This window comes from Magnolia sinica, unplaced genomic scaffold (assembly GCF_029962835.1).
Source record: "Magnolia sinica isolate HGM2019 unplaced genomic scaffold, MsV1 ctg349, whole genome shotgun sequence".
Lineage (NCBI taxonomy): Eukaryota > Viridiplantae > Streptophyta > Magnoliopsida > Magnoliales > Magnoliaceae > Magnolia > Magnolia sinica.
In genome coordinates this window covers 118,773-145,047 of record NW_026682815.1, presented here as the reverse complement: position 1 = coordinate 145,047, position 26,275 = coordinate 118,773, and the positions used below count along the sequence as shown (strand labels likewise).

The 26,275-nt window shown below is 44.5% G+C and overlaps 1 protein-coding gene across 1 annotated transcript; it reads left to right on the top strand.

The window, feature by feature from the left end:
- Positions 1-3,438: 3,438 nt before the first annotated feature.
- LOC131236269 (putative receptor-like protein kinase At3g47110) lies at positions 3,439-25,338 on the top strand. The gene is made up of 3 exons (XM_058233392.1): positions 3,439-3,532; positions 24,469-24,702; positions 24,992-25,338. Exons 1-3 carry the CDS (start codon positions 3,439-3,441, stop codon positions 25,336-25,338), a joined length of 675 nt encoding a protein of 224 aa, XP_058089375.1.
- The last annotated feature ends 937 nt before the right edge of the window (positions 25,339-26,275 follow it).

Below are 26,275 nucleotides of genomic sequence, written 5' to 3'. Positions count from 1 at the left end.
TATACCCCTTTTTGGTCTCATACCATAAAATGATCTAAAAAAATGGATAGACGGCATAGATGAAATGCATACATCATAGTGGGGCCCACATAGAACCAACCACCCCATTGGCTAGTGGCGGAGGAGTAGCCGGTCCGTTTCCCAAACCCAGGGGACATAGATTTCCTGCTAAAGCCTTTCCCACAATGATCCCATGGAAGGATTCTGTGTGGGGCCCATTGTGATCTTTGTGTGAAATCCAACCCGTCCATTCGTTTTTAGATATCATTTTACGACATTATACCAAAAATGAGGAGGATCCAAAATTCAAGTGGGTCATACGAGATGAAACAGTGGGGAAAGGAATGCTTACCGTTGAAACCTTCGTAGGCTCCACCTTGGTATTTATATTTCATTCAAACCCTTTATAAGGTCATTTTCACTAAGATGAAATGAAAACACCAGGAACATAAACCAATACAAAACTTTTGTAGCCATATGAATGTTTCAACGGTGGTCACTAAATCCCCACTGTTTCCTCTCACGTGGCCCATTTAATTTTTTGATTCTCCTCATTTTTGGTCGCATGTCCTAAAATGATTTCAAAAAATGGATGGACGAGTTGGATTTATCACAAACATCATAGAGAGGCCCACACAGAATCCTTGCACAGGATTTTCCGACGAAAGGCTTTGGCCTGAAATCAATTCCAAAAGGGTCCTCGTGAGTGCAGGAGAGTCTTATTTTTAAGACTCTTCCTCTCTCAATGCGGTTGAATCCCAGCCACTCTTCTCATCTTACGGCTTACATGAAGGCTCGCACATAAATTCATTGCGGTATGGTTTGCGGGAGACCGTTACTCTCTCTCTCTCTCTCTCTCTCTCTCTCTCTCTCTCTCTATATATATATATATATATATATATATATCGTGGTATATCATGGATGTAATCAGAATTTGGGTATGTAAATAAGTGTTTTAGGCTTTCTAATTTGTTCATAAGGATTTCAAGGGCATAACTTGGGCTTGTGGAGTATATTTGAAGCTTGTTCGAATCAATAATCTCTATCTCTTGTAATTTCTGCTTTCATAATGTATTAGTCATCGTTTTGTGCATTGGTTTTTCCACGTATAAAATTTAGATTGTTTGTGTTTGAATTTGCTTGTGAGATTGGTAGTACTTTGCTTGATTCAACTCTCCGTACTTACGTGGCTCCCCAACATTAAATACATGGTGGAAAAGAAATAAAGTGAACGGTCAAATAAGAAAGGGATGAACATTTAAAAAAAGAAGAAGTAAAGATAGGCATATCTCATGGGTTTTATTTTTAAAATGTGAGCCAACAGTGGCATTGCTTGTAGGGCAGACCCTACAAATACATCACTCTACCACATGGCTTCACCATATTCCAGGACTTCGAGCTCTACTATTGTATTTCCCTCTTCAACCTCGTTCCATGGATGGAAATTTTAAAGCCATACATAAATGTGACATTGTTTATCTCTAATTACTCTGTATACGTGTTACATGTCACAACGTATATACCACATGTGCCCATGCGCTTACGTGCACATGTGCCACCATTCCCTTCAACTACCAACTACCACCATTATACCTTCAACTACCACAGTTATTTTGATTGGTTGACTTAAATGCAAGCTCTTGAAATTTTCCGTGAAAAATGCTCAACTATTCAAGGAGTGATGACGACCTATCTAAAGATAGAACGAAGTACGAGGTGGTAAGGGCCCCACAGTAACCTCTTGGTAAAGGCCCCAGCGCCGTGGGTGAGGACTGGGTCTCACCTAATCCGCTCTCAGACGCGACTTAGCTGCGCCCGAAACCAGCAACGTGGGTCGTATGCGATTTGGCTATTGATGGTGTCGGTGTTGTGGGCCCTACCATGATGTACCTGTTTTATCCAGTCCGTCTATTCATTTTTTCAGATCATTGTATGGATTGATACCAAAAATGAGGGAGATCTAAATCTCAGGTGGACTACACCATAGGAAACAGAAGTGATTGAATGCCTACCGTGAAAAACCTTGAAAGGGTCCACATTATTTTTTATTTGACATCCAACCTGTTGATTATGTCATACAGAACTGAATGAAGGAAAAAAAAAAAAAAACAAAAACAAAAACAAATATTAGCTAATCCAAAACCCCGAGAAGTTTTTAATGGTGAGCCTTAAATCAACATTGTTTCATGTGATGTGGTTTACTTGCCATTTAGATTTACTTCATTTTTTGAATCGGACCATAAGATCATGGGAAAACATAAATGGACGGCATGGATGAAACAAACAGATCATGGTAGGGGCACATAGCACCAACCATTAGCCATTGGCCAGTGGGAGGGTGATTGGCCAGTGCTAGTCGGTGTTCGTCTGTGGTGTCTTGACGCCACTAAGTTATGTGAGTCCTACCATTATGTGTGTGTTGAAATCGGATTGCCTACTGAGTTACTCAGTACATTAAGTACTTAATAAACTCAATTGGGCCTACCTTGAATGTATGTGGTCTATCCACGCCATCCATCTATCCATCCGTTTTTCCATCTAATTTAAGGGGTTGGTCTCAAAATTTAAGCATATTCAAAGATCAAGTGGATCATACCACAGGAATCAGTGGGATAATGATTTCCACCATTGAAACCTTTCTAGGCCCCACAAGAAACGTGTATCTTATTTGTCATCCGACTTGTTCATAAGATCATAAGGACATGAATGAAGGGAAAACACTAATATAAGCTTGATCCAAAACTTTTATGCCTCCAAGATTTTTTCAAGGTATACGATCCAATTCAATTTTTTCTAGTGGTACTGTGATATATTTTAACATTTGCTATGCTTAGATGTTTGGCTCATGCCCTAAAATAATCTGGTAAAATGGATGGACGGAGCAGATAAAACACATAAATCATGGTGGACCTCACAAAGTTTACTCAGTAAGCTAACTCATTTTTTAGGTATGAACCCAGCAATGATGCAGATCCAAAGCTTAAGTGACCACCGGTAGAAAGCAGTGGGAAGAGCAATTCCCACGGTTGAAAGCTTCTTATGGCCCACCGTGATGTTTGTTTACCATTCAACCTGTCCCTAACGTCACATAGACCTGGATGAAGCGGAAAAAAAATAAAATATCACATTGATCTAAAACTTCCGTGACTCCAATAAGTTTCCAATAGTTAACATTCAGTCCCCACTGCTCTCAACGGTGTGGTCCAATTGAGATTTAGATCTGTTTAAGTTTCAGGTTCAAGCTCTATAACGATTTCTCAAAATGGACTGACTGTTTGGATATAATATATACATTATGGTGGGACTCACAGAATCTAGTGACGTCAACACACTACCATGCAATCCGCTTCCGTCTACATGAGTTACGGATCCTCTGTTTGCGTCAAGTGTAGTTGTTGCAATCTAATTGGACCGTGTGATTGTGTATCGCTGACTGAGATGGACCAATCACTATACAGCAAAGGAGGAACAAAGCTGGAAAGTTGTGGTTTTGGCAAACAGAGGATCCGGACTCGAGTTACAGATACTGTAGGTGAGTACAACTCATCACTGCATTCGTGTTTTTTTCTTCTTCATCATCCCATCTCCGACAAAGGAGACCCTGGCTTGAGCAGGGGACCCTCCGATGCCAAAGTCAGGCCTGGATTCTGGGTCTAAATGTATTGAGGGGTTTTGAGAAAGAATTTTTGCTTACCTCACAAGACGATGGAGGTTCCTTTTTTATAGCTGCTGGAGTCGCACGAGGATTCTCCTCCCGATATCGTGTGCGGGATCCTCCGGTATCGCGGAGATAGGATCGTGCCCATCTCCAGCCTTCATCCGATCCCGTGAGCTTGGGTCGGGGATCTTATCCCAAGATATTCGGGATGAGGCTTTATCTTACGGCCGATCCGATAAGAAGATCGGCCCGATGCATGCTCAGATCCGTTGATGTGTCGTCCGAACCGACTTAACTTCTCCTTTGTCGTCCGAACCGACTTAACTGTCTCGGTTTAGTGAACCATGCCTCGGATCGACACATCCTTTGGCGACCCGAGGCATTAAGTCCGAGTCTCCGAACTCGTATCTTTTGTCCCCAACAAGAAGCCCCCTTACTCCGTGTGTTTCATATGACACTTAGGAGTAGCGAGCTTTGAGTCGGTTCATAACTTAGTCCGAGACAATAAGTAATCATTTAATGCATTCTATGTCGCCTTTGACGGGAGACGGTTCAGCCTCTTCGCATGCGCCGACAGCCAAATCGCTCACCCCGCCAATGAGGGTTGGATACGTAGCAAGAGCATTATTGTCGTCGGTCGACGTGCGCCACGTGTCGAGTGGGGAGTCGATGCAGGCGTCGAATCATTTTCCCATTAATTGCTTCCGCCACATGGCAATCTTATAAAATGGTGGGGGTCCCGCATTTCGAACTTCTACTGCCATTCCCGCTTTGCATTTCCTTTGGAGCTTTTTCGGTCTTTCGTCTTCTTCCTTTCCTCTTTCTTAACTGTCAGCGGCTCCTTTCGCCATTTCCGTTTTCCTTCCTCCCTCCGGTGAGTCTCCCCTTTCTCTTTATTTAGTGATAATGGCGGCTAGAGGTTCTCGAAGTCCCCAAGAGGGAGTTTCCGGAGATGAAGGCGAAGCGCAACGTTTTTGAAATGTTGCGGAATCGCCTTCCTTACTGACAGAGATAGCAGTTGATGCGAACGCTGCTTTTCTTTCTGAGAGGGTCACTGGAGCTCCGGCGGAGCGCCCTGCTTCCGTTGATCCTTCTCGTGGTGGGTCGTCTTTAATAACCCGCCCGGGAAGGCCTAATCTTCCAAGGGGCATGGAGGAAGAAGAGGAGGAGGAAGAGAAAATGTTGATTGCCGAGGGAACCTCTGGACCGGTTCCTGTTGATGAGTCGGCACACGCCGAGTCTGAAGGAGAAGGATCGGGGGATGATCTAAGCGGCCCGGTTCCTTCAGTTTTAACTGAGGCGGATTTAGACAGAATCCGAATCGGGTATCACATCCCCGAATCGGTTATCACTTATCTCCCCCGTCCGAATGACTTGCCGGAGCATCCTCTTCCGGGGCGGTCGCGATCTACCAAGTCTCGATGCAATGCGGCTTGCGTCGGCCCCTTCAGGCCATTGTCCGGAGAGTTTTATCTCTATTCGATTGCCCCGGGGCAAATAGTTCCGAATGAGTGGAGGAACTTATTCGGATGTGCGGTGTTGTGGGCCGAGATGGAACACCCACCGCTAACAGTCGAATTTCTCCACTTATACCAAGTGCGCGTGAACCCGAACTACCCCGGCTTTTATCTTCGCTGCTTGGCGGGCGGAGGCGGCTCCCTAATAATTGACCCTCCCACTTCCAATAAACATTGGAGAGAATGTTGGTTTTGGGCTTGTGGTCGCTGGGAGACGGCGGCGGGTCCTGCGAGGCTCGTGTTCCTCGGGCGTTCCAGAGAGCAGTGACTTGGGTCTTCTCTCTTGCCCTTCTTTATTTTTGTAATATTCGAGTCCGACGGGCTTGTGGCAGATATTCCGAAGAAGCGGCAGAAGCTCGGCTCCAGTGCTTCAGTTCGGATCAAAGAGTTGAGGACGTTGGATCCGGCAGATAGGTCTTGGAAGGTGCTCTTACAGCCGGAGCGTCTCCATCTCGCAGGTCTAGACTCGGCCGTCACAGGTAATCGAAAATGTATCTTCATGTGTATTGAGAGGTTTTGAGAAAGAGTTTTTTTTTTTTTTTTTTAATTTTTAGATTTGCCCGAAGCTCGACCCCATCTCAGGATTGTTCCCGAATCGGCCCCCTCGGAAATGACTGGAGCTCGTCCTCCTCTTAGGGCGGTTTCGAAGTTAAAGGCTCCTCCGCGATCAGTTCTTCTGTCGGAGCCTCGGCCGCCGAAGAGACAAAGAGTGGTGCGGAAGGAGAAGGAGCCTGCGAGTTCTTCTGCCCCTACTGTCGTCGTAATTTCTGACCCGGAAGAAAGGGTGGAAGTGACGGTGGCCGCAGCCTCGGAACCTCAGGCGGCACCCGACTCGGGACACGTTGCGACGGATGTTCCGAGACAGGAGGAAGAGACTAGGGCTGCGTCTTCCAGAGGGGAAGAAGAGACGAGGACTGCATCCTCCAGAGGGGAGGAAACGAACCAAGAAGGGCCGTCCGTCCTGCAGAAGGTGGTGTCGGGGATGGTTCCCTGGGCCTTAGCCCATGGGGGCGAAAAAGAGTTCATCAGTCTCTACAACGCTCCTTCATCGCAAACCGTCGGCCATGCAGCAAGGGTGCTTTTTGAACTCGCTCCCTGCTTGATTAAGGCCAGCAAAGAGTTATCTTCGACTCATCGGCTGCAGACTCTTCTGTCGGAAGCCGAAGGGCGACGCGAGGATGCCGAAACTCGGGTCGGCGTTCTGATAGGCGAGGCGGCCCTTGCCCGGAAAGCTGCCGAAGACGCAAAAGCAGAGGTGGCTTTCTCCAGGAGAGCCCTTGATGAAGCGCAAGCCGAGGTTACTCGGGTATTGGCTCTCCTTTCCAGAGCTGAAGAAGAGAACCGACGAGTTCTCGCAGTCCATGCTTCTTGTGCAGATGACTTGGCTCGGGCTAAGCTTGAGGCGGCGGGGCATATTCAGCAGGCCAACGAGAAGACTCGGGAGGCTGAGAAGGCTAGGGACCAAGCCGTCCAAGCTTTCCTTGAGTCAGCGGAGTTCGAGGATGAGAGGGATCGCTTGTTCCAAAGCGGATATCTGGAATGTGTCAAAGACATAAAGAAATCTTTTCCTGACCTTGATCTCTCAGAAATCGAGGGTGGAGGAGCCTCGGAATCCGAGAATCCGGACGCCGCTGCTGAAGTCACTGCTGGGGATGAGGCCGGTACATGCGAGAATGCTTCGGGTACCGTTCCTACCGGAGGATAGTAACCAGGGCCCCTTGTGTTTTTTTTTTTAAATCAATGTATTCACATGTTGTACTCGCATGTGGTTGATGAATGAAAGAAAACGCTTAGTTTTATTCATTTGACTTAGCTTTAATCTTTCTTAGTTCAGAGTCTTTAAACATTGAGTACCGAGCTAAGGATAGTAAATCTTGAGGTGCTCAGCGTTCCAAGGATGAGGCAATGATTGTCCGTTTAGATCTTCTAGCCGATACGTTCCTGGTCGGATGGTGCCCGAGACGATATAGGGTCCTTCCCAATTGGGTCCCAACGTACCCGATCCAAATTTCTTGGTATTGAAAAATACTTTTCGGAGAACCATATCTCCCATTCGAAACCTCCTGATCTTAACTCGGGTATTGTAGAACCGAGCCACTTGTCGTTGCCGTGCCTCCGTGCGCAGCCGCGCCACTTCCCTTTGTTCGTCCAGAAGGTCGAGCCCGAGTGTAAGGAGTTCTTCATTTTCTTCCGCATTGAACGAAGTGATTCGAGCCGAAGGTAATCCGATTTCAACGGGAGTGACGGCTTCCGAGCCATACGCGAGTGAAAAGGGAGTTTCTCCTGTGGCGGTTCGAGCTGTAGTTCGGTAAGCCCAAAGAATTTTCGGGAGCTCTTCGGCCCATGCTCCTTTGGCCCGGTTAAGCTTGGTCCGAAGATGTTGCTTGATAATCTTGTTAACCGCCTCAACTTGTCCGTTAGTTTGAGGATGATGAGGTGAAGAATAGACGTTTCTGATTCCGAGGTTGTCGCACATCTCGCGAAAGCTCCTATTATCAAATTGCCTTCCATTGTCTGTAATAATGGTACGGGGTACTCCGAATCGGCAGATAATGTTTTTCCATACAAACTCGGTGATCTTCTGCTCGGTTATTTTAGCTAATGGCTCTGCCTCGGCCCACTTCGTGAAATAATCCACTGCTACCACAGCAAACTTGGTCTGACCTTTTCCCATAGGGAGTGGACCTATGATGTCGACACCCCACTGTGCGAAGGGCCAGGGACCAGTCATCGGCGTCAGTGCCTCGGGGGCTTGCCTCGGAATTGCCGCGAACCGTTGACATTTGTCGCATTTTTGGACGAGCTTGCGAGCGTCGTGTTGGATAGTGGGCCAGTAATATCCCTGTCGTAGGACCTTGTGGGTGAGAGATCGCCCTCCAGAGTGGTTTCCGCAGATTCCTTCATGGATTTCACGTAATACATAGTTCGCCTCACTGGGTTTGAGGCACCGCAGCAACGGAGCGTAGTAACCTTTCTTATAGAGGGTTCCGTTGAGTATGGTGTAACGGGAGGCTCGGATCTTAACTCGTCGAGCCTCGGCACGATCTTCAGGCAGCTTTCCCTTGTCAATGTATTGGCGGATTGGATCGATCCAGGACGGTTCCGAGTCGATTGCATTGACGACCTCGCTAATTGGTTCATTTATACTCGGCTTATCGACGTATTCGACAGGGACGGACCTGGGTATATCATCTTCATCGGCGGAGGCGAGCTTTGCTAATAAATCGGCTTTGCCGTTTTCTGTACGAGGGATCCGAGTGACACGACAGAGTTGAAATCCATTGATAAGTTCTTTCGCTTTCTCCATGTATGCTCTTAGTTGGTTTTTCCGTGTCTGGTATACACCGGTAACTTGATTAACAACCAACTGAGAATCGCTGAAAACACTTAGGTGCGTGACTCCCATGCTAGCGGCTAGTCGGAGGCCGAGTAACAATGCTTCATATTCTGCTGTATTGTTCGACGCTTGGAATCCAAGTCGTAAGGCATACTGTATATAGGTATGATCGGGGGTTTCCAGCACAACCCCGGCCCCACTTGCCTTTGAGTTGGAAGAACCGTCGACAAACAGTTTCCAGGGAATAGGGCAGGGTAGGGTCGGGGGAGCGGTTGTTGTTGGAACTGCAACATCCTTTGACATATCGTTGACCGGGAGTTCGGTTGGTGGTGTTCCCTCGGCAATAAAATTAGCTACGGCTTGCCCTTTGATTGCTACCTTCGGTCTGTATTGAATGTCAAACTCACTCAGTTCGATAGCCCACTTCGTGAGTCGGCCGGAAGCTTCTGGTTTCTGCAATACCTGGCGAAGCGGAAGATCGGTCATCACGATGATGGTATGGGCATGGAAATACGGCCTGAGTCGGCGAGAGGAAGTTATTAAAGCCAAGGCCACTTTTTCCAAGCTTGGGTATCTCGTTTCTGCTGGCAATAACGCTTTGCTGACGTAGTAAACCGGCAGTTGCTTTCCTTCGGATTCTCGTATCAAAGCCGAGCTAACCGCTGCCTCGGATACTGCTAGGTAAAGGAGCAGGGACTCCCCTGATTCGGGTTTTGATAAGAGAGGTGGAGAACCGAGATATGATTTTAATTGTTGGAATGCCGCTTTACATTCTTCCGTCCAACCCATTGTTTGTCTTCCTTTCAACTGTTTGAAGAAAGGGAGACATTTATCCGTGGCCCTGGACAGGAACCGATTAAGTGCTGCGACTCGTCCAGTCAATCTTTGGATGTCCTTAATGGTTTTAGAGGATTCCATATCAATCAAAGCCTTTATCTTCTCAGGGTTTGCCTCTATTCCTCGCTGACTAACCAAGAAACCGAGGAACTTTCCAGAGCCCACCCCAAAAGCACATTTACTCGGATTCAGCTTCATCCGAAACTTCCGTAGGATGAGAAACATTTCTTCCAAATCATTCACATGATCTGCCGCGTGTATACTTTTGACGAGCATGTCGTCAATGTATACTTCCATGGTTCGGCCTATAAGCCGAGCAAAGATTTTGTTAACTAATCTTTGATAAGTTGCGCTGGCATTCTTCAGACCAAATGGCATCACTTGGTAACAATAAAGGCCTTTGTTGGTGACAAATGTAGTTTTTGATTTATCTGTTTTATGCATTGCAATTTGATTATACCCTGAATAAGCATCCATGAAGCTAAGGAGCTCATGTTCGGCGGTACTATCTACCAGCTGGTCTATCCTCGGAAGCGGAAAGCTATCCTTCGGGCAGGCTTTATTTAAGTCAGTATAGTCAATACAGACTCGCCACTTCCCGTTGGATTTCTTTACAAGCACGACATTCGCGACCCATTCTGGATAGTGTATTTCTTCTATGAAATTAGCCTGGAGGAGTTTGTTGACTTCTTCTTCAATGATGGCGTATCGTTCAGGGCCGAGCGGTCGTCGCTTCTGTCGGATCGGTCGATATGACGGATCGATGTTGAGTCGGTGAGTCATCACAGAGGGGTCGATCTTGGGCATATCTTCATGACACCAGGCAAATACGTCGGCGTACCTACGGAGCAGGGCTATCAGCTTTTCTTTCAAGGGGGACTGTAAAGACGAGCCAATTCGTACCGTCTTGGATCCATCTGTTTCGACCAAGGGGACTGAGATAAGATCTTCGACCGGCTGCCTCGTTCATGACTCTCGCCCCGAGGGTCCAATGATTCGATCGTTGATATGTTGATCGGACTTTTGTCGGCGGTTCCCTTTACAGCTATCATGTAACAACGCCTCGCATCTTGCTGGTCTCCTTTGACAATTCCTACTCCCGACTCAGTCGGGAATTTCAGTGAAAGATGGTATGTGGATACCACGGCCTGGAGGAGACTCAATGAAGGTCGGCCGAGTATTGCGTTGTATACTGAGGGTTGATCGACGACCAAGAATTCGACCATCATCGTCGTCTGATGTGGGGCACTACCAGCGGTGAGTGGTAACGAGACAATCCCTTCGGGCAGTACTTGTCCTCCGAAAAAACCGATTAACGGGGTCCGAACTGGGCGTAGCATGGACCGTTCGATCCCCATTTTGTCGAACGCCTGAGTAAACAACACGTCTGCAGATGACCCCGTATCGACGAGTATCCGGAACACTTTTCGGTTAGCGATAGTCAGGGTGACAATCAATGCGTCATCGTGGGGGTGATAGATACCTCGGGCATCTTCCTCTGTGAACGAAATGCAATATCTTTCCCTTTTCTTCTCCTTTGGTGGCCGATCTATAATCATAAGCTCGGACTTAGGCTGACTAAGTTTTCTCGCATGATTCTTTCGAGCATTGTTTGAGTCGCCCCCACCTCGCGGACCGCCGATAATTGTCCGGATTTCTTCCATAGGCTGACTCTCGGTCGGACGTCCCTCAGCTACCCCAGCTTTAACCATATGTTCTTTGAGTCGGCCGTCCTTTATGAGTCGTTCGATCTCTTCCTTTAGGTGACGACAATCACTTGTGTTATGCCCGTGATCACGGTGATAATGGCAGTATTTATCCTTGTCCCGCCGATTAGGATTACTCCTGAGCTTACTGGGCCAGTTGACAAAGCCTTCGCTTTTGATTTCCATCAATACCTGTTCCTGAGTCTTGTTCAGGGGGGTATATGTGGAAAATCTTCGATCTGGTCGTTTGCCTGACCTTCGCTCATCATGCGCTTGATCATCCTTGCGTTTCCTTCCTCCGGCCGAGTCGGCTTCCTTTTTGGCCGACTCTTTGACCAAAGTTTTAGTTTCACGCAGAATTCGCGTTTCTTCGGCGTTTGCATACTTATCCGACCGTGCCATAAATTCTGCCAGAGTATCGGGCGGAGTTTTGTCTAGAGATGCCAGGAATGGCTTATCTCTGACTCCTTGCATGAGCGCATTGAGAGTCGTTTCTTCTGAATGTTTTCGAACCTGAAGGGATTCGAAGTTGAAACGCTTGATATAATCTTTCAATAGCTCTCCCTGCTTTTGAACTATGTTGTTCAGATGTGCAGGGGGCTTCAATTTCTTTTTTCCGCCGATGAAGTTTGTGAGGAAGGTGTCGCTCAGCTCAACGAATGAGCTGATGGACTTTGGTTTCAACTGTTTGAACCACAATCGAGCTACATCGGTCAATGTAAGAGAAAAGGCCCGACACATTACCGCATCCGAGGCATCGTGGAGCTCCATATAGGTTCTGAAGCATTCGATATGCTCCGTCGGGTCGGTCTTGCCGGTGAAAGGAGTGATTTGAGGTAATCGAAACCTCTCGGGCAACCGAGCCTTCATTACCGAGTCCACAAAGGGGGACGCCTTTGCTTCGGATCTGGTCGAATACATATTCCGGCCATGCTTCATGTCCGCCATCTCTTTCGCCATTTCTTCCCGCACTTCTCTTTTAAAATTTTGAATATCGGCTTTCCAAGGTTCACTGCTCTCTGCCGTGCCTTCCATGGAAGGGCGGTTGCGCCTTCTTCGCTCTATCTCGTGTCGAAGATCGGTCGGGGGCAGGGAAGCGTTGGCCGACTGCGCTGGAGATGGTTCTGATTCGCCTTGGGGTTGGCTCGGCCGGAAAGACTGCGGCGCGGAAGGTTGAGGATCAACCGCCGCAGTCGGTACGTGCGCTGTCTCCCCTTGAGGATGCGGGAGTGGCTGCATTTGCTGCTGATACATTCGTTCCAGCATCTGCTTCATCATATTCATATCAGACCGGATTTCTTGAACCTCCTGGTCCAACCGCCCATCGTTGCGACCCCGCTGATTGTTGCTTGTTCTGGTCGCTCCTCGTTGGCGGTTGTTAGGTGGGTTCTGGGCTGCGGGGACCGCGACTGGACCGTCCTTCTAGTCCATCTTGTAGAGGGCCATGAGTTCTTCAAACCCATGCTAAACTTTTGGACTCATGCAAGCACACGTGCACGATACAGAGGCCATAAGTGGACTGCCCTGCAACGTTCAAATTGATGTTTGGGTGATTTCTTCTCTGATTCCGCGTCAATGGATGTTCAAAACTACCCATTCTTAACCGAAATTTCGTCCTGAATCCAATGGACGGGGTGGATTTCTTCGAAAACACCTCTGTGGGGCCCACCGATCACGTCAGCGCCGGACGTGCGAAAGGCTACGCACGTCCCCGAAATCGGATTTTCCAGGCAGTTGTGGCCCACCATCTTTGATCATATGGCAGATTTGAACCGTCCATCGTGTAGACCAACCAAAATACTTTCAAGAGACGCTGATTTTATAGGAATAACGCAAGGAACGCGAGAGTTATGAAGCTCCGAACTTGGCTGCGAAAAGGCTTTCGCTGCGCCTGCGATAGCTTCCCAAATCCGATTTCCACCACTCCAAAAGCTATAAAAAGAGTTCCAAACGTGGAGAAGAGGGTAGGCTTGAATAGGAGACGTCAGATAGGGAGAGAGAGAGTGAAGCAGCCTGGTTTTTTTTCTTCTTTTCCTGTATATTTCTTTTATTTTTTAAGGTTCAGCCCATTCATGTGTGGCTAAAACTCTTAGATAGGGCTAAGAGGTGAAGCCTATAGCGAGATGGGAGATACCATGTCATGCTTTTAATTTCTGAACTGAATTTGATTTTAGTTGAGTATTAAAGGAAGGTTTTCTTAGTCTTTAATGGTCTGTTGTGACTGAAATTACAAAGGGTTTGTAATGGCTTTGAATATTTCTTTTCCCTTTTGATGTTTATGACGTCAGAAAGCCCTGTTGTTCACCATCGTCTCTTGGGCATGGTTGGATGATGGTACCCTTTCTAACTTTCATGCACTATTGTTTGGTTGGTAATTAGTTTAATCCTGTTGTTTGCTTTGTCTCCTGGGCATGGTTAGATGATGGAATCCATTCTAATTCATATACCTTTCATCTTGTGAAGACTAGATCAAGTAGGTTCAGTTTGATTTCCGTGATTCTTGATACAGGCAAAAGATCTCCCTGATCCCTACAAGTGAATCCTCTGAATCCCTAGTTTCCTTCCTTTGAATTCCTTAAAGTTTTAGATAATTATTCCACAATTATTCCTTAAATTCTATTTGGTTTAGATCACATCTTAGTCTAGTTCTAGATCTGGTTATTTTCAGATAACGTACAGGTTTCAGTCCCTGTGGATTCGACCTCGGTCTTACCGAGTTTATTACTACATCACAACCCTGCACTTGGGGTGTGAACAAGTTTTTGGCGCCGTTGCCGGGGATTGACGGCTACGTTTCCTGAAGTTAACTGGTTTTAGGATTAGTTTAAGATTAGGACTTTTCTGATTTTTAGGATTTATTTTTAGAATTTTCTAATTCCAGGTTTTTCTTTAATTTTTAGAAATTTTCTATTTAAATAACTTTCTATTTTTAGATAGTTTTCCTTTTTTTAGAAACTAACCCAACTTTCTTATTTTGTAGGATTCTGAGATAGGTTTCTAAATTGGTAATTTCTCTCTTCCTTATATTTCTAGATTAGGATTCCTTTTTAGTAAGTTTCTAATTCTAACTCTTTTGGAATCTAATTTTGTTTTCTATTTTATTTTTAGAAATTTTCTATTTTAAGACTTTCTGTTTAGAAACTAACTTTTCTGTTTTATAGGCTTATTAGAAATTTCTAAATTTGGTACGCTCTTTCTAAATTTCTACTTTCTAATTTAGGAATTCTTCCTTATTTCTTTTTATTTCTATATTTCTCTTCTTAGTAATTTTATAGGCTTGCTATTCTTAGAAACTAACTTGTTTTGTTCTATTTTGCAGGATCTTAACATAGGAACTTCTCATTTGGTAACATCCTTCTAACTTCTCCTCTTACTTTATGTACTGCTATAGGAATTTTTTATTTTCTTCTAAGATTAGAATCAGAATTAAGGTTCACCATGGAAGCTTGGGTACGTGTCTATGCTGAGATGGATAAGCAGTTTTGGAGAATGCCTGAGGGTTTTGGAATTCAATGTATACATTAAGATTTTTCTCCATCGAGAACCGACATTGAGAACCGACTAGAACGTTATGCTCCATCGGCTAATAGGTCTGTATACAATCATAACTATGGGAATGAGGATTATTATCAACCATCATGTTCTCCCATGTATGATCAGTATGATTATAACTAGTGGAACCATCAAAACTAGGAAGATGAACCAACAACATGTTGTAATGATTATTCTCTTGGATACCCTACCTTTGAGAACCAACCAAAAACGATCCAAGAGAATTCATTTCAGCATAACATGGAGTGTCTTGCTGGAATTAGAAAAGCAATGGAAGCACTCAATTCGCGCCTTAATAGGATAGAGGAAGCTCGCTCATCCCAACTACAATCCAATCCAGAAATATAATGCGAGGAAAGTGATCCTCACTCGCTTTTGAAGAAATCTGAAATTTGGAATGAGGAGTTGGATTTCATTAATGAGCATACGGTTCAATTCCCCAATGAGTCGATCGCAATGACTGTTCAAAAGAATGGTGGAGATACATGGGTGTCTTTCAAATATAATGATGATGATATACTTCACTCATAGGATACACTAGATTTCAATGATGAGGGAGAGGTTGGTTTATGTGAACCTCAACCCAATCTGGGAATAGAATGCGAGGAAAGTGATCCCATCCCAAATGTGCACTGCACTGAACTAGAATATGATGAGTATTAGGATGACGATCATGAATGTGCAGCCCCAGTTCCCCTGGAATTAAATCTCAAGTTTAGTCCAGGTCAATGATCAAGAAGTACACGAAGGGAGCGGTCATAATGAGCTACTCCACTCACCTGACATGTCTGATTTAAAAGTGGATGAGTTCCTTACAACTGATCCTTCTATCTCTTGTGAGACATATTTGGATAATTCCCCCGAATTGAGTGATGATATGATTCAGGAGATGGATGAGTTACTCGATACAACTCTGAAATTTAAAACCACCTAGTTCAAGCTGCTATCTGAACTGTCAAGTTTTGACGATTCAGTTTCTTTTCAACAGAGTCCGCACATCAATACTTCGTCTACTGACCCTCTATCTGTCTATGTAGGGCTGGAGCAAGAGAGCATGCGTCCATCCACTTCAAAAGACGATGGAATCCTTGGGCTCATCATCACAGATTTCGATGCAGGAGACAAGTCACTCCCAGCTGACTTTCCCACATCTTTGAACTCATGCTTGGCATACCTTATGGATTCCAATGACCTCATGATACAAGAAAAGGTGGACTCCTTGCATGACACTATCTCGGTGGTTGTCACGGACCAAGCGAACCCTTACTCTGAAGCCCTTTCTTCCACAGATCCTGAATGTTTACCATTAAGGGAAGAGGAACTGAAAATTGAACCGAAGTCTACTCGGAATGTGTTGAGACTACATTACTTCTTGCGAAGTTTTCTAAACTTTATCTACCTGTAGTTTCTGATTCACTATGGGATACTAACGATGAAACTTCTTTTGTCACGGGTGAATCGTATATGCTATGGATACCTCAAGCACTTCAACGGAAAATTTCTTATGAGGTACATAAGTTTCTCTGGAAGGTCATGCTCCAAGGCATCCAAGCCTATTGTAAAAAGGGCTTTTGGATGATCTTGTTGAGGAACTTACTGAGAAACTTATCAAGATATTGGCCGGAAGAAGAATCTTGCGGCATGATCGAGTAGTTTTTCCTTACTTTCATAGGACTAGGGTAGATTCCTTTATGCTGTTTTAGGATAGACGGTAAACTTAGTGCTCATGGGAGCCAATCTAACTTTTCATTCCATTTCATTTTCCTAGTTAGTTAGTTCAATGTTTGTGGGTAACATTGCTGCAAACCCTCACGAGACTACAACTCGTCCACTAGGGGCAACCTAGGGGTTTAAAGGCTTGTTGCATACGCTAAATGCAATCGAGAGTACCTGCAAAAGTGGTGTAGGTAGGATTTTATCTTTATTTTTTGGTTTCTCTCTTGTTGATTTCTCTCTTGTGCTGACCCGCTCTTACGTAGATATCTTTGGAAAGCCTCTTGATTCTTTCGTCCAGGTACTATCTTTCCATCACTCCTCTTATATTTTCGTTGTCCCATGTGCATTGCATGCTTATTTCTCTTACATTGAGGACAATGTAGATTTTAAGTTGGGGTGGGAGATTAGGTTTCTTAATCAGTGTTTTCTTGGTCTTGAGCAAAAATTGTGAAAATTTTTAATTTTTCTGGAATTTCTTGTGAATTTGAAGTGATTTTAGCGGCCATCTTGGATTTAGCATTACAAGACAAGTGATGTTGGAAATTTATGACTCTTGAATTCAGCTATTTGTTAGATTTCATAGTTAAGTTTGAACTATTAATGCATGGTTAGAGGTTTTAAATATTGATTGAGTCATGATTTCATAAAACACATCTCGCTTGCACATTAAGGGTTCAATTCGATATTAAAGGATTAACTTGGTGATCACTAAGCTTGAAAGGAACCAACCTGAGAAATTAAAAGGATTGGGCGAATGGTCTACACCATAGGTTTGCTCCCTATAGGTGTAGATTCAATCCCCCATGGATGATATGTGAAAAAAGTTGGGTGTACAGTCTTCACCATAGGTTTGCTCCCTATAGGTGAGGATTCGATTCCCCTTCTTAGCGTTACTTTTAATGGAAAAATCAAAAGCTGAAAGAATGAAAAGATGATCTGTGAGGCAAGTTTTGGTTATCATGAATCTTCTTATTGGTTACCAGTGATATCCTGAAATAGAGAAGTGAATTTTAATGATGATAAGCTGAGATTACACTGTATGCCCATAGATCTCAATGATTAGAATTTTTCTAATTAATGGAATAATACTTTGAACTTGATTATGAAGTTTACCGTGCACTTGAGTCTAGGAGAAAGTAATATCCAACATTCATGAATCTGGAAATTCACATATCTGGATTATTCTACAAAAATCACTCGAGTTTATAGAAATTGTTCTGTAATTCTCAACTTACTTTTCGCATATTTTGCTCGGGACTAGCAAAATGCTGGTTGGGGGTTGTGTTGAGGGTCAAATATTGCATATCAGACCCAGTTATTGCATGGATTTACAAGCATGATACCATTTAATAACCTGATTTAATCATGTTTGTGATGCAGAGTGTATTTACAAGCATGAACTGAAAAAGGGTGCTTAAACCATGGATTTAACGCTCTGATGACACCCAAGGCAAGGGACGGACTCCAAGGGACCAAGATCGATGGAATTACACACCAGGAATCCGAGAAAATCAAGCCATTCATTTTAAAGAGGCCCGAAATTGGTGAAAAATGCAAGATCACATAGTTCTCACCATCTGATTGGCTCAAAACTTCATACATGGCCTGAGGGCCATAAATCAACCGTACATATCAAATTTCAGCCCTCGGATCACTATGGAAGTACCCCAACTGATAGATCAGCCCATAAACTGTTGATTCTGGGCCCACCTGATATCTGGAACTGTCTCAACTATGGTCTCGACGGTTTAAATAAGAGGAGGAAACAAATGGATGGATCGGATCTTGCATATACATTATAGTGGGCCCCGTATATACAGCGTGTGTACGTGAGGTACACACGTACCGAGCCGCACCAAACCACGTAAGGCGGGTCAGCGCTGCTGACCCGCTTCTTCTTCCTAAAACGGCAACTGCCGTATTGGCGCAGGAAACGGACTGACACTGGCCGTTTTGCGGACGCCAGTGGGCCCCACACATTGTCCTAGTGAATGATCCAAGCCGTCCATCTTGTAGAGGGCCATGAGTTCTTCAAACCCATGCTAAACTTTTGGACTCATGCAAGCACACGTGCACGATACAGAGGCCATAAGTGGACTGCCCTGCAATATTCAAATTGATGTTTGGGTGATTTCTTCTCTGATTCCGCGTCAATGGACGTTCAAAACTACCCATTCTTAACCGAAATTTCGTCCTGAATCCAATGGACGGGTGGATTTCTTCGAAAACACCTCTGTGGGGCCCACCGATCACGTCAGGACCGGACGTGCGAAAGGCTACGCACGTCCGCGAAATCGAATTTTCCAGGCAGTTGTGGCCCACCATCTTTGATCATATGGCAGATCTGAACTGTCCATCGTGTAGACCAGCCAAAATACTTCCAAGAGACGCTGATTTTACAGGAATAACGCAAGGAACTCAAGAGTTATGAAGCTCCGAACTTGGCTGCGAAAAGGCTTTCGCTGCGCGTGCGATAGCTTCCCAAATCCGATTTCCACCACTCCAAAAGCTATAAAAAGAGTTCCAAACGTGGAGAAGAGGGTATGCTTGAATAGGGGACGTCAGATAGGGAGAGAGAGAGTGAAGCAGCCTGGTTTTTCTTCTTCTTTTCCTTTATATTTCTTTTATTTTTTAGGATTTAGCCCATTCATGTGTGGCTAAACCTCTTAGCTAGGGCTAAGAGGTGAAGCCTGTAGCGAGATGGGAGATATTATGTCATGCTTTTAATTTCTAAACTGAATCTGATTTTAGTTGATTATTAAAGGAAGGTTTTCTTAGTCTTTAATGGTCTGTTGTGACTGAAATTACAATGGGTTTGCAATGACTTTGAATATTTCTTTTCCCTTTTGATGTATATGACGTCAGGAAGCCCTGTTGTTCACCATCGTCTCCTGGGCATGGTAGGATGATGGTACCCTTCCTAACTTGCATGCACTGTGATTGGTTGGTAATTAGTTTAATCTTGTTGTTTGCTTTGTCTCCTGGGCATGGTTAGATGATGGAATCCATTCTAATTCATATACCTTTCATCTTGTGAAGACTAGATCAAGTAGGTTCAGTTTGATTTCCGTGATTCTTGATACAGGCAAAAGATCTCCCTGATCCCTACAAGTGAATCCTCTGAATCCCTAGTTTCCTTCCTTTGAATTCCTTAAAGTTTTAGATAATTATTCCACAATTATTCCTTAAATTCTATTTGGTTTAGATCACATCTTAGTCTAGTTCTAGATCTGGTTATTTTCAGATAACGTACAGGTTTCAGTCCCTGTGGATTCGACCTCGGTCTTACCGAGTTTATTACTACATCACAACCCTGCACTTGGGGTGTGAACAAGTTTTTGGCGCCGTTGCCGGGGACTGACGGTTGCGAAAAACTCCTTGATCGACGATCGTTTCCCTTTTTGAATTTCGTTTTTACTATAAATAATTTGTTTATAACTCTTCATCCGTCGGGCTTTAGGAGTTGCGCCCAACGTGAAAAGAGCTTAGAATAATTAGGAGAACGGTTTGGTGAAGCCAAATAGGACACTTACTATTTTTGGCCAAAAAACTTGTGCACTAGTAGACATCACGACTGTCTATAAATAGTAAGTTTACTATTTATAGTAAGTCGCGGATTCTAGGAGTTTGAGTTGTAGTTTGATTCTGATTTCTTTCCCATTGCTTGGTACCCCTATTTAAAGGGTTGTGAACTCGTTTTTACTCATTCATTAATCAATTTCGAATTTATTATAATTTATTTTTATTTTCTGCTTTCTTTCCTCGTGGATTCGAGAAGTCTTTGTGAGGAGTCCAGAGAAGTTCCGTGGATTCGGAATAGTTATCCTCTTGAGGAAGACGGTGCTCGACCTCACGTCCTCCCCTGCGTCAGTTTGGTATCAAAGCGAGGTTTCTCCTCAGATTGATGGCTTCTAACGACGGGTCGGGCAACAATCCCATGGGCGGTGCTCTAGGGAATTTACCTTTAATGGCGACAACTTTCGAAGTAGCGCAACGAGAGAATCAGCAAGCCATGCAAGGGCCGCAGGCTTCCATTGACTGCATAACGGATCTCTTGGCGAAAAACCTAAGGCAGCTCTGTGTTCCTGGTGGCAATCCTCCACCCCCAATTAATCGCCCTGATCGCAGGATAGTATCGGCAGTGCATCTAAGGGTCATTCTTGAGGAAGGGGGCTCCAATGAGGAGGAAATCGACGACATAATCTTCCAACACCCCAGATATGACGGCGATCGAGTAGATCGAACGGATCGAGAATTCAAGATGAGGGTTGATATTCCTAGCTTCAATGGCCAACTACACATTAAGAATTTTCTCGATTGACTTTCTGAAGTTGAGCGATTTTTCGACTATATGGACATCCCTAAAGCAATGAAGGTCAAGCTTGTGGCCTACAAGTTAAAAGGAGAAGCTTCAGGTTGGTGGGAACAACTGCAAATCGTGCGAACTAAGCAGACGAAAGCATCAATTCGCACCTAGCAGCGGATGAAGCAGCTACTACGTGCCCGATTCCTCCCTATCGATTACGATTAGGTATTATTCCAACAATACCAAAATTGTCGACAGGGTAGTCGGTCGGTGAGAGAATACGCAGAAGAATTTTACCGCCTGGCGGCGCGTAACGATTTGGTCGAGACTAAATCGCAGCAAGTCGCCCGATTCAACGATGGATTGCGTATGGCTATCCATGATCGGGTCCAAATGCAGTCCGTCTAGACGATGAATGATGCGATCAAGTTGGCTACTCGGGCAGAAGCGCAACTTGAACGTCCTAACACACAGACCTATCCTACTGCAAGGATCCCTATGGCAGGTCTGCCCCAGGGAACTGCACAGCCTAAGGGGAAGGAGCCCATAGGAGCACGCACTCAACCTCCTACATTTGAGAATCGAGATCAGGGAAGCGGGCAAGCTAGACCCCAAAGGGGCGTATCAACTGCTGTTGGTCCAAGTAGAATTTCGAACCCCTATGCTCGGCCAAGGCCCGATAACTGTTATCGTTGTGGCCAACCGGGCCACCTATCAAATACTTGTCTCCAGCGAAAAGTGGCAAACCTCGCCATCAATGATGGTAGTACTGATAACGCTTATGAAGATCCAGATATTGAAGAACAGGAGCATACCACTGAGGAAGGTCGAAAGACCATATTCTTTAAATTGGACCTAAGGAGCGGCTACCATCAGATTCGAATACGGTCGGGTGATAAGTGAAAAACGGCCTTTAAGACCAAGGAAGGATTATACGAATAGATGGTCATGCCCTTCGGTCTTTCGAATGCGCCTAGCACATTTATGAGATTGATGAACCAAGTTCTGAAACCTTTCATTGGGCGGTTCGTTGTAGTTTACTTCAATGATATTTTGATATACAGTCAAGACGAAATCACCCATATAGAACACCTCAAGAAGGTCATTCAAGTGCTCACTAAAAATAAACTATACCTTAATTTAAAAAAGTGCAGCTTCATGACTGATAGCCTATTGTTCCTGGGTTTTCTCATAACATCCACGGGCATTTGAGTGGATGAGGAAAATGTGAAGGTAATCAGAGAATGGTCAGTTCCTATAAATATTCACGAAGTGCGAAGTTTTCATGGACTGGTGACATTCTATCGTCGGTTCGTGAAAAATTTTAGTACCATTGTATCACCTATCACAGATTACATGAAAAAAGGACAGTTTTAGTGGACTCACGAAGCTGACAGGAGCTTTGCCGAAATCAAGTGCAGATTATCCACGACCCCAGTTCTTGTACTTTCCAACTTCGACAAACTGTTTGAAGTGCATGTGATACCTCATATGTCAGAATTGGGGGAGTTTTGTCTCAAGAATGTAGGTCGGTAGCCTTATACAGCGAGAAACTTAGTGATGCACGCAAGAAGTGGTCTACATGTGAGATCGAGTTATACGTGGTGGTCCAGGCACTGTGGCACTGGCGACATTATTTGATTCAAAAGGAATTCATACTTTACACGGACCATCAAGCACTCAAATTCATTAATAGTCAAGCTAACATTAACCGTGTGCATGCTAGATGGATCTCATTTTTGCAGGAATTCACATTCGTACTAAAACACAAGTCAGGGCAGCAGAACAAAGTAGCTGATGCACTAAGTCGCCGTGCAACTTTGTTAGTCACTATGAGCAATGAGGTTGTGGGGTTTGAGCACCTCAAGGACATATGTCAACAATGACTTCAAGGACGCATGTGTTAGGTGCTAAGAAGGTCACCCCAGTGACTTACATATGTAAGACGGCTTCCTTTTTAAGAGAAATCGACTGTGCATCCCCAAAAGTTTGTTAAGGGAATAGATCATCCAAGAGCTGCATGGAGGTGGCCTCAGTGGACACTTTGGGTGAGACAAGATGCGAGCTCTTGTGGAAGAACGGTATTACTGGCCGCAATTGGTACGTAATGTGGGAAAGACAGTCTAACGTTGTTATATTTGTCAGACCTTTAAGGGGCTATCTCTTAATACGGGCCTCTACACTCGATTACTCGTGCCTGACGGCCCTTGGGAGGATTTATCTATGGACTTCGTGCTTGGTCTCCCACGAACACAACACGGCATGGATTCGGTGTTCGTGGTAATAGATCGTTTCTCTAAGATGGCGTACTTTATTCCATGCAAGAAGACTCTCGATGCAACACATGTGGCGAATCTATTCTTCAGAGAAATTGTGCGACTACATGGGGTTCCCAAGACTATTACTTCTGACCATGACATGAAGTTCATAAGCCACTTTTGGCGGACTTTGTGGACTCGATTCGATACACGACTTCAGTTCAGCAGCGCCTACCATCCACAGACTGACGCTCAAACTAAGATTGCAAATCGCATGTTGGGAAACCTCCTTCGATGTATTTCAGGAGAAAAACCGAAGCAGTGAAATTTGGCCTTGTCTAAAGCGGAGTTTGCATTCAACAACATGGTGAACCGCTCGACAGGAAAATCCCCGTTCCGGCTTATTTATGGACGAGTACCTCGCCACACACTAGACTTGGTCCCTCTACCCAAGCTCCCAGGCATGAGCATTGCTACGGAACATATGGCTGACAAGATCATGGGCATTCATGCAGAGGTACAAACCAAGCTACATGCCTCGAACAAAAAGTATAAGGAGCAAGCGGACAAGCATCGGCGACAAAAAGTATTTGAGGTGGGCGACCAAGTAATGGTCCATCTGCACGAAAAACGATTTCCGACCGGAACGTACAACAAATTGAAGAATAAAAAGATTGGACCGGTACCAATCATCCGAAAGATCAATGACAACGCTTATGTTGTTGATCTTCCAGATGACATGGCAATCTCACGGACTTTCAACGTCGCGGACCTGACCAAGTATCATAAACAAGCGAAGGATGAGAACTCGAGGACGAGTTCTTTTGAAGTGGAGGGGACTGATGTAGAGTGGGTCGCGGACAGTTTCATGGCCAAGATGGATCAGAAAAGGCTCGGGTAACGACAGAAGTGATCCGGACCATCGGACCTTAGATCGGGCGTATGTCGCAATCCGGAATGAGTTATCTAACGTAAAATATATGATTTTGGGGTAGAACGAGCTACTTTAGCCAACCAACCTGGCATAGCTGGGTTACATAGCCCGGAATTGTGGAAAAACCCCTTGATCGACGGTCGTTTTCCTGTTTTAATTTTGTTTTTACTATAAATAGTTTGTTTATAACTCTTCATCCGTCGGGCTTTAGGAGTTGCGCCCAACGTGAAAAGAGCTTAGAATAATTAGGAGAACGGTTTGGTGAAGCCAAATAGGACACTTACTATTTTTGGCCGAAAACCTTGTGCACTAGTAGACATCACGACCATCTATAAATAGTAAGTTTACTATTTATAGTAAGTCGCGGATTCTAGGAGTTTGAGTTGTAGTTTGATTCTGATTTCTTTCTCATTGCTTGGTACCCCTATTTAAAGGGTTGTGAACTCGTTTTTACTCATTCATTAATCAATTTCAAATTTATTATAATTTATTTCTATTTTCTGCTTTCTTTCCTCGTGGATTCGAGAAGTCTCTGTGAGGAGTCCAGAGAAGTTCCGTGGATTCGGAATAGTTATCCTCTTGAGGAAGACGGTGCTCGACCTCACGTCCTCCCCTGCGTCACCTGACTGATAATTCACTCCAAGGAGAAATTCCATCCAATCTGAGCCACTGCTCAGAAATCATAGCCATTCACATCGAGCGGAATCAGCTCGTTGGAGAGCTTCCTGCTGAGCTTGGTTCTTTGCCAAAGCTCATTGCTCTTAACCTCCGCATCAACAATCTCAGTGGAGGCATCCCACCTTCGTTGGGGAACCTTTCCTCTCTCACGACTCTTCTTCTAACATCTAACAATTTTGATGGTCAAATTCCAAACCAGCTTGGTAAATGGGCACGCATTATCTTTTTGCAATAGCTGCAAATCAGTTATCAGGTACGATACCACCGTCGATTTATAATCTCTCATCCATCCAAGTGTTTAGTGTGGCAGCTAACCGGCTACCTGGAAGCATTCCCCCCAACCTAGGCCTTGTGTTTCCACACCTGCAACAGATTTCTGTAGCTATGACCAATTCACTGGAACGCTGCCAATTTCATTGTCCAATGCTTCAAGTCTCGAATTAGTTGATTTTAGCTCCAACAGTTTTCATGGACATGTGCCTTTGAATCTAGGAAGTCTTTCGGGTCTCTACCTTTTCAATATAGAGAAAAATCAGCTTGGAAGCAGAGAAGGTGATGACCTGAGCTTCCTCACTTCACTGACCAACTGCACCAATTTAAAAGTCCTGTCTGTTTATTTTAATAATCTCTCTGGTGAGTTGCCAGGCTCCATTGGTAATCTCTCGACACAGCTAGAGATTCTGTTTCTACGAGACAACGAGATATTTGGAACTATTCCCCAAGGAATTGAGAATCTTGTCAGCTTGTATGCTCTGCATCTGGGAGAGAATTCCATGAAGGGTACTCTTCCAGATGCTATTGGGAAGCTTAACAAGTTGCAAGCCTTGAATCTCCGTTGAAATAAATTTTCAGGGCAAATCCCACCTTCAATTGGCAACATCACTCGATTGAGTATTCTCCTCTTGGATGGAAATGATTTCCATGGTAGCATACCGTCGAGTTTTGGAAATTGGGGATTTTTGGAACAACTGTTCATTTCTCAAAACAAATTCAATGGTACCATACTCAAACAAGTTGGCGCAGTTAAAATCAACATGTCTGGTAACTCATTCACTGGGAATCTCCTGCTGGAAGTTGATAACGTGGAAAATATTAGGGACATGGACGCCTCAGAGAACAAACTATCAGGTGAAATTCCAGATACGTTGGGAAAGTGTCAGAGCCTGGAGTTGCTTTATATGCATGGCAACTTGTTTCAAGGAACCATTCCAGAGTCTCTAAGGAATTTAAAAGGCATCGAAGAGCTAGATCTTTCGCAAAATAACTTGTCTGGGCAGATTCCAAAGTATTTGGAAGAATTTCATTTCTTACAATATTTGAATTTGTCATTCAATAATTTCGAGGGTGATGTGCCCAAAGGAGGAATCTTTAGAAATGACAGCGCAATTTCAGTAGTCGGAAACAGCAAACTCTGTGGTGGTATACCAGAACTACAATTGCCAAGGGTGCCTTAAGCAAGCTTCCAAGAAACGAAGAAAACCTCTTGCAACCAGAGTAAAAGTCACAGTTATTATTGTGGTTTCATCTTCAATTCTCTTGTCGCGTATCATTGCAGCTCTTTATTGGAGAAGAAATTCTCCAAAGAAAGCTTCTTCTCTATCTTCCACAGACAATCAGTGGTTACAAGTTTCTTATGCAGATCTCCTTCAAGCAACAGATGGGTTTTGTTCAGCTAATTTAATTGGTGTGGGAAGTTTCGGTTCTGGATATAAAGAAATTCTAGAATGCTTTGAAACACTTGTTGCAGTGAAGGTACTCAAACCTCCTACAGCAAGG

Coding starts and splice junctions, on each gene's coding strand:
- LOC131236269 (XM_058233392.1), top strand. CDS start 3,439: ATGGACCAATCACTATACAGCAAAGGAGGAACAAAGCTGGAAAGTTGT. Junction 3,533..24,468: donor TCGAGTTACAGATACTGTAG/GTGAGTACAACT, acceptor CACTCCAAGGAG/AAATTCCATCCAATCTGAGC. Junction 24,703..24,991: donor TCAAATTCCAAACCAGCTTG/GTAAATGGGCAC, acceptor CTTTGAATCTAG/GAAGTCTTTCGGGTCTCTAC.